This window comes from Octopus bimaculoides, chromosome 2 (assembly GCF_001194135.2).
Source record: "Octopus bimaculoides isolate UCB-OBI-ISO-001 chromosome 2, ASM119413v2, whole genome shotgun sequence".
NCBI lineage: Eukaryota > Metazoa > Mollusca > Cephalopoda > Octopoda > Octopodidae > Octopus > Octopus bimaculoides.
Window position 1 is genome coordinate 16,840,529 of NC_068982.1, and position 9,363 is coordinate 16,849,891.

General features: G+C 35.3%; 1 protein-coding gene across 1 annotated transcript in view; it reads right to left on the reverse strand.

The window, feature by feature from the left end:
- Positions 1-212: 212 nt before the first annotated feature.
- Positions 213-9,363, reverse strand: part of LOC106884203 (proline rich transmembrane protein 1B-like) — a 32,676-nt gene continuing 23,525 nt past the window's right edge. Inside the window, exons 3-4 of the mRNA XM_014935451.2 lie at positions 8,920-9,030; positions 213-2,790 (exon numbers count right to left, since the gene is read on the reverse strand). Coding sequence (XP_014790937.1) covers positions 2,626-2,790; positions 8,920-9,030 — 276 coding nt within the window. The 3' untranslated portion in view covers positions 213-2,625. The remainder of the gene's footprint in view (positions 2,791-8,919; positions 9,031-9,363) is intronic.

Sequence of the window (9,363 nt, forward strand, 5' to 3'; positions counted from 1 at the left end):
ACAAATGCAAAGCAAAAGTCAAACATAAAATAATAATAATAATAATAATAATAATAATAATAATAATAATAATAATAATAATAATAATAATAATAATAATAATAATAATAATAATAATAATAATAATAATAATAATGATGATGATGATAATAATAACAATAATAAAGGCACAAGGTGTTATTAAAAATTTCTTAAGTCATAAAGCCACAACATAATTTTTGATGAAGAGTTTAATGCTTTATTTCATTGAATGTTGATCACATATAATGTAGAAGGTGATTTATTGTGCGTTTACAAATGTTAAAATGTTATCATTCGCTTATAAAATGTATTAGTTAGAATGTAGAATCATCTCTATAAGGGTAAATACTTTGAGATGTCGTTTTAAAACTAATAACATATGCTAAAGTTTAATACATAAATTGAAAATAGAATCATTATTATATAATTATTTTAAGGTTTGTCGTGAACTCTACGTCTTATTCTGTGACAATATCAAAAGAAATATCAAACCCAATCGTGTCTGTCATTATGTTCTGACTTCATACTCCACTGGGGTCAACTAAGCCTTTTATCCCTTAAGGTCGATGAACTAAGTACCATTAGAGCAATGGGGCCGATGTAATCGATTATTTCCCTCCCTTAAATTTTTTGGCACTGTGCCTATAGTAAAAAGTATTATTATCTAAGATCTTGCGTCGACATGTATAGAGAGAATTGTGAATGTATTTGTGTAACTGGTTTTGTAAATGTGTGTGTAATTAGTGTCTAGTTCATAGTCAAATTTAAGGCAACGTATCGGGAAACAAGGAAACATTTTAAAAATATGTTTTGCTTAACAATTGTGTTTAAAAGTGATTTTAAAATTTAATTCTTTCTGAGAATGCGATAAAGAATATTCAAGTAAAACGTGTAGAACATCACCTAATGCTTTAGTGGATGATTAATTTGAACAAAAGGAATGGCACAAATGGTTCAGGATAATCTGTAAAGACTCGTGGCTTTACTCTTTTATTGGTTGTAGCCATTAAGCAGACGACGTAGAGTTCACCGAACAGAATACATATCACTATTCAATATCTAAAATTATATCATTTATTACACTGGTCAACAAAATAACGGACATAAAATTTTAGAGCTGTTTTAGACTAAGTTTTAGGTACTGATTCCAAAACTGGCCTTAGATTTGCTCTATCACATCATATTTTTGTGCTATAGGTATATACCTTTATTTACCTGGAGCGTACCAAAAGTTAATTTTACACCACTATTTGCGAGAATTTTGTCTGAATTGTCATGTTAATTTTGAGTGTGTTCAAGCTGAGTTTTGCTTTAAAACTCTTGTTCTTCTTTTCAGGCTTGAACTGAACCACTGTGATCTATTTATGGCTACAGCATCAAAAAGAAGGACGTGCTCTAATGAACCCGATGTCTTCTGTTACGCCTGTGGAAACTACACTCCACCGGCTCAAAGGCACAACATTAATAACTTTGCCAAGAAGATGTATCATACTAACAGTAAAGTAGCACTTGGAGATCAGGACAAAACCTGGTCTCCTCCACAAAGTTTGCAAAATCTGTGTTGAAATTTGGTGTGATGAAGCAGTCCATAAAAGCTCTTAATCGCAGTGGAGATTGCTTCAAACACATATGTACAAGCTTTCCAAGTCTCAGTGACGAGAAAAAGGCAGGAATATTTGATGGACCTCAAATAAAAACACTCCTCAGGGATCGACATTTTGTTATAACAATGAATGCGGCGGAGACTAGAGCTTGGAATGCCTTCTCTGATACGGTGCGGAATTTCCTTGGGAACAGGAAAGCTGACAACTATCAAGAGATTGTGGAGGAGCTGGTCTTGAGTTTGCAAGCACTTGGATGTAGAATGAGCATTAAATTGCACTACTCACATAATCACTTCGGTGAGTTGCCAAAGAACCAAGGTGATGTTAGCGAAGAACAAGGTGGACACTTTCATCAAGATGTAAAAGTAATGGAAGAATGCTATCAAGGCTGATGGGACTTAAACATGGTGGCAGGTTATTGCTGGAGCTTGCTAAGAGATATTCCAGAAGCTGTGCACAAAAGATCGGCAAAAAAGAGGAAGTTCTTGCAAGATGATCAGAATGAATGACCACAATGAATAGAAATTTTGTTTCATATTTTGTTATAACGAAGCTTAATGTTTACATACTAACGTGTATTTACTCCTACAACTTTGTGTTTTGATTAATTAGATTTGAAAAAGGACATATTGTATATTAGAAATTACATTTACGTGAGTTTAATTCTTCCATTATAAGCATTGAATAGCTGTTTCTAGCAAAACTAAGATTTCATGTTTCAAAAATCTGATATTTAGACAAAATATGATGCCAGATTTGGATTCAGCACCCCAAAATTTGTTAAAAATCATTGATAAACCTTGTGCCAGAAAATATGTATTGACCAGTGTTATGAAATGCATGTTGATTAGAGTTCTTGATATATTTAAACAATAATTCTAAGAGTATTTTATATGATTAGACTTAAACATGAACTAAAAGAAAAAATGAAAACACTTCATTAAGTATGAATCTTCTGAATTTTCTAATGCCTTCTTTCAGTTATGGACAAGACTACTATTTAGTAGTAAATTACTGTAGTTTGAGTAATTCTTAAAATTACCAGTGTAGTATAAAGGACAATCCCAACAATACCAACAATAATTGATACTTTGATAAATGTTTTTGCTTGATTGTTAGCTTCCAGTGCACATGCTATATCTCCATTTCGGACCAATGTGTTTGCCTAGAAGATAAAAATGAAAACAAGCTAATAAAACTCAAAAACAGCAAATATATTTTGGTTTCAAATGTTGGGATGGTGAGTGAGTCGATTACTTGGGCTCCAGTGCTCAACTGGTTGTTATTTCATCGGCTCCGAAAGGATAATAGGTAAAAATCGATATCTGCAGATTTTAACTTCGAACATAAAGACGGACGAACGAAATATCGCTAAACATTTTGCTCGGCGTTCTAACGATTCTGTCAGCTCACCGCCTTAACAATAGCAAATATATTATCATAGATTTACAACTCATATAAGTTTAATGATGTAAAATGTAAACTTGGCGTTTTACCATAATGCTTTTTAAAATTTTTGTGAAGAGATTTGTCAGGATGATTCTTTGCAAATTACCTACCAGTGTCCATGCCAAATTGAGATCAAGAACGCAATTTTACATTATTCTAAATCTCAATACAAAACAAATCAACAATATGTGCTCTAATCCAGTGTTACTTGTAAGGAGGTTTGAAGATTGAGAATGAGGCTAACGAACTGCCATATTTAATTAATAAAAAGATGGTTTCAAAAATCTTTACACTAGTCGAAACATAATAATCAAGAAAGAATTATATGGATGAAAAAAATTGTTTTGTTTTGTTATAAACAAAGAAGTAGATGGTGGTAATGTGACGACAAATTTCAGTAATAGCTTTTCAAGGCGATGGTGGTGGTGGTGGTGGTGGTGGTGGTGGTTTTGGTATTTGTCAGTTTCATAACCATTGCTCTTATAAAAGTAGATATTTTACCAAAGCTACGAAATGTCATGCTTTTTCTTAGCCAATTGCTACTTGGGTGTTAGAACTATTACATGCACAGTAGATTAATAGAAACCTTATTTATAATGACATGGTGTGTTGGCAGAAATATTAAAGATGAGTAGAACATTGATGTGGTTGAAATACTTGAAATGGTTATTGTTAGGCATAATGGAGCAAGGAAGTATTACAGGTGACCCCTTATATAAGAACCCTTATCACAATTATTACAATCATGCTGTTCATTTGATCTTCTACAATCTTCATCAATAAAAAGGTATGTGCTAAAGCTGCCCGCATATCACGGATTGAAATCATGTTAGATTCTCCAAGGACAACAACATGTTCAAAAATAACCCAAGACATTTTTACAGGAGGATAGGGAAAATACCAGTTACAGTAATGTTGGTCCCATCAAAAGAAGTGCAGGAATTTTGGAATAAAATTTAGGCAGAAGAAAAAATACACAATAAAAAGGTCCCTTGCATTGATAGAATATCTACTGACTTAGACTCCTTAGAAGAGCAAAAGTAGGAGAGTATCAAGGTAGAGGATGTAAGATCTGCTCTCAGGAAGTTAAACAAATGGAAGTCTACAGGAAAGTATAAAATTCCTAACTTCTGTTTGAATGCCTTCTCAGAGATTCATGAACTTTACAACAATGTTTTGCAACAACATAGTATGATTCCATCTTGGCTAGTTAATGGTGCTACATTCCTACTAACAAAATATGAAGAAACAAATGAACCAAAAACTTATAGTTCCATAAAATGCTTAACAACAATGTATAAAGTACTAATACATGTCTTGACTGAATATACCTATAGCTTTTTAATAGAAAGTGGCATATTCTATTAAAGTGGCATGTAAACGTGGTTGTAAAGATTAGCTACTCATCAATAAGATGATCTTGGAAGATTGTCACAAACGACACAAAAACTTGTCGATACCCTGAATAGACTATAAAAAAACTTTTGATAGTCTATCACATAGCTAATTTAAGAAATGTCTGACTTTGAACAATGACAATGAATCTCTCAATGCTGGAGATGTAAGAATTTCATGCGACATTTTCCAGAGTGACTCTCTATCACCACTCCTCCTTTGTCTAGCCTTAATAACTCTCTCCAGATTGCTGGATGATGTACATTATGGCTATAAAATGTTTGATGAAAATATAAATCATCTCTTTTACATGGTCGATTTAATGCTCTTTGCAAAATATTATCAACAACTACAGGGTTTACTAACAATTGTTAAACAATTCAGAGATGACATCAGAATGCAATCTGGCTTCAGTAAATGTGCAAAAGCTACTTTTATCAAACGAAAAATGATAGAAACATCCAACGTTAAGTTTGACCAACAAAATGTCAAAAAGGAGTTAGAACCAGTGGAGAGCTACAAATACCCAGAAATATTTGAAGGTAACGGAATCAAACATTCAAAGATGAGAGAAAGAATCAGAAGAGAATGTTATTTCAGGGTGAGGATAATACTAAAGACAGAGCTGGATGCAAGAAACAGGATCGAAGCGATCAATACTTAACCATACCGGTCGTGACTTACAGTTTCAATATCATTAACTGGTCAATTACTGAAATATGTAATCTTGACAGAAAAATACGAAAATTGTTGTCAATGCATAAAATGCACCAACCTAAGGCAGATATAGAACGACTTTACCGGCCAAGAAAAGAGGGTGGTCGTGGACTTTTACAACTATAATTAACGATGAAGATTGACACAATTGGCCTAAACACCTACCTGAAAACCTCTGATGACTAGATGTTAAAACTTGTCTTAAAGCACGAAAAGAAGAAAACCTCATACTCTCTAACATAATAGGCAAAGGAATATCTAAATGAATTCCAAATACATCAAATCCCAGAATTAGACGTACTAGAAACAAGCACAGAAAAAACTAAACGTATGAAAACCTGTGCTAAAACTGCTGCCTTAGATATTTTTACTGATAAATGGCAAAAACAAACCTCTCAAAGGCAAATACCCAAAGGAGCTAATAATGCCGATGTCGACAAAGCCCTTACCTATCAATAGTTAGGGTCTTCTAGTTTAAAATCAGAAACAGAAGGGTTTATCATAGCAGCCTAAGATCAATGCCTACCTACAAGGAGCTATCAGGCCAATATATTAAAGAACGGCAGTTGCCTAACATGTCGTGTAAGTAAACTACAAAATGAAACTATTGATCATGCTGTCTCCATGTACAGTCTTCTTGCGCCTACAGAGTATCTCAACAGGCATGATAGAGCAGCACAATACATTCACTGGGTAATTTGTAAAACTTTGGACCTGCCCCATGATAAAAACTGGTGGGAACACAAACCACCTCCAGTGCTTGAAAATGACCACATTTCACTCCTCTGGACCTTCACTGTTCAAACAGACAGAAAGGTAAATGCGACTAGGTCAGACGTTATATTGAAGACTTCAGACAAAAATGATGCATCCTCATTGATATGACTTTCCCAATCAATATAAACGTATCTGTCAAGTCCTACCAAAAACTGAGCAAGTATAAAGATCTTGAAATAGAAATTGGCAAAATGCGGAACCCAGCATATTTTGCTGGGTATGATCGAAAGTTTCAGCTGTCCACAGTCAGCAGACTAAGGTGACACTTGATTACTGGTCATGCTTCAAGAACTCTGCGAAGAATTCTTGCAGTTCCAATTTTGTAGGTGTTCTACCTTCACACTTGCACTGACCTTTTTCAACCATGTTGTTAGTTGAATGCTGATACTTCCAGGTGCACCAATTACGATTGATATCATTTCTACTCGCTTCATTGACCACAACCTTCGTATTTTACACCTTAAATCGTCATGGTTGTTTATTTTTTCTTCTTTCACATTGATCCTGTGTTATGTCGATTATCATACATGTTCTTTCTTTTTTATTCACCACAATAATGTCCGGTTTCCTATGTCTGGTCAGATGATCATACTGGATCATTACATCCCACAGGATTTTGCAGTTCTCATTTTCGGTGACTCCTTCTAGGGTTTGTTCATACCACGTCTTTGCTCTTTGTCGGCCGTGATTTCCACAGAGCTCCCAATGGATCATTCTTGCCACATTGTCATGGCGTCGTTTGTATTCGCGTTCTGTCAATTTTGGGCATTCGCTAACGATGTGCCATACCGTTTCTCCCTTCTCACTACACATTCAGCATTTGTCACATTCTGCATTTCGGTAGTGTTGTCAATTCTGTACTTCATATAATTGGTCCTTAACGCTTGTTCCTGAGCTGTGCATATGAGTGCTTCTGTCTCCATCTTCAAGGTCACTCCTCCTCATCCATAGCCACCAGTCCTCTGGATCTGTCTTAGCGTTCACATCTCTTGTAAACTGATTGTACATTTTTTTCTTTTATGCTTCTTTTATGCTTCTTTTTTTTTATTCGTTTCTTGTTTGATTTTTTCTTTAGTTACACAATTATCAATATTGATGACGCCGGCCTTCGTGTATTTCAACAGTGGATCCACGGCATTTTATATACTACCCTAGGCTGTTTCCCTCTGCTTTGATATAGTCCTGGCAATTGATCACACCTTTCCTACCCTTTCTTCTGGACACCGTACAGCCTATTGGTGTCACACTTAGGGTGGAAGGCTCCGTGTACTGTCAACATTTTTCTGGTCTTGGTATCCATTTTCTTCATTCCTCTCTTTTGTCATTTTATAATTCCCGCCCCATACCGAAGTGATGCTATCGCCCACGTATTAACTGCTTGGATTTCATTCCATCCAGTCAATTTTGAGCGCAACACCAATCTCAATCTTCGGAAATACTCCATCCTCAGTTGCTTTTTCATTTCTTTTTCCATTATTTCGTTGCACTCTAGTACACCAAGGTATTTGTATCCTTCCGTTTCAGTTTGCTTAATCAAGTCTCTCTATTCGGTAATTCTATCCCTGCTGTACGTTGCCTCTTTTTAGGTAGATTACTTCTTGAGTCGAAATTCCATTCTAATATCAGTACTAAAACAGTGGACCGTTTTCACCAAGGAATTCACTTGTGTCTTATCTTTGCCATACAGTTTCAAATCATCCATGAAGAAGAGGTGGTTGACTGCTTGAGATTTTTCCTTTAGTTGGTACCCCAGGTTAATTTTCCTAAGTATTATGCTGAGAACGAAAAGCAACGGAGATAGGCTATCACCCTGCAAAATCCTACTTCTGATATCCAGGGTACCCAAGCTTTTTAGGTTAAATGTCAGTTCGGTTTTCCACCCTACCATACTACTCTTCGGGAAACACCTTACATTCCTCGCGGTTTTGAAATGATTCTGCACAAAGTTATCTGGCAACTCGAATTTGTTCCTTAAGTTCAGTAATGTTGTGGGGCTTTGTTGAGTAAACTTTCTCTTTGAGACCGCCCCACAGGAAAAAGTCAGGCAGGGTCAAATCCGGCGAACGAGACGGCCACTCAAGCGGTCCTCGCCTGCCAGTCCATCGACAGGGCAGGTTGGTGTCCAGCCAGTCTCGCACAAGCATAGCATAATGGGCCGGTGCACGGTCCTTCTGAAAGTACAGACCTTCTGCTCCATCCTGCTGTTGTAATAACGGCAAAAGCAGCTTCTGTAGCATAGCCAGATAACTTTGTGCAGAACCATTTCAAAACCGCAATCTTTTGCTCTTTTGTTAATCGGGTGTACATAATCGATATAATAGTATATCTGAAATAGCGGGGAAAAGCAAGAAATAAAAATATAAGATTTCAGCTTTCAAATGACATATGAAATAGAAAAATTGAATAAGTATCAACAAAGTTACAAGCAAAAGAAAATATATAGTTACTTATGGCGGACCCTGTATATGTGTGTGTATATGTATATATAGAAAGAAAGAAAGAAAGAAAGAAAGAAAGAAAGAAAGAAAGAAAGAAAGAAAGAAAGAAAGAAAGAAAGAAAGAAGCACAACAGGAAAGGTTGACAGCTCACTTACGTTACGTGTAGTGAACCTCATTTCTCTCGTAAAGCATCGATTCCTCCATCCATCTATCTATCCATTCACCGGTCCTAAACACACGAGAAACATGTCTCCTTCACGGGATTCTAACACAGTAAGTTTGTGACCACAAAATACTTATAGCAGACTTGAACTCCCAAATCTTGGCATGATAGTGTAATACCGAATCTCAATTATTTGTTTTGTAATATAACAAACCAAGATATTTATGAAACACGACTTCTTAAAGTGAAATACTAACCTTTTACATAATTTTGGCACTAAAAGTTTAATTTTTATAAGTCAAATTTATGGATACGTATGCACTTACTAGCAAGGAATGTCCATATTCTACTTACTTTATCTGCATATACTATCGCCACAATGCCAGTCGGGAGGAAGCAGAACAGGGTGACAAGAATTGCTGTAAGCATGTTATTAGGAACGTATTGTTTTTCTTGGTTTAATTGCTGAAACAGAAATAAAGGAATAAATGAATGCAATAACATAATTAAATTGGGATGAATATGATAACAACGACGATACTGTTACTACTAATACTACTACTAATAGTATATATAATAATAATAAGAATAAGAATAATAATAATAATAATAATAATAATAATAATAATAATAATAATAATAATAATAACCCCAGAAAAGGACCATTAAAACAACGAACTTAGCACCTGAGCAACTCTGGGCTCCTATAACAACTGAAGAGGTCACCCAGACACTGCAAAGACTAAGCAACTGGAAGGCACCTGGACACGACAAGATCCCCAACTTCTGGTTAAAACA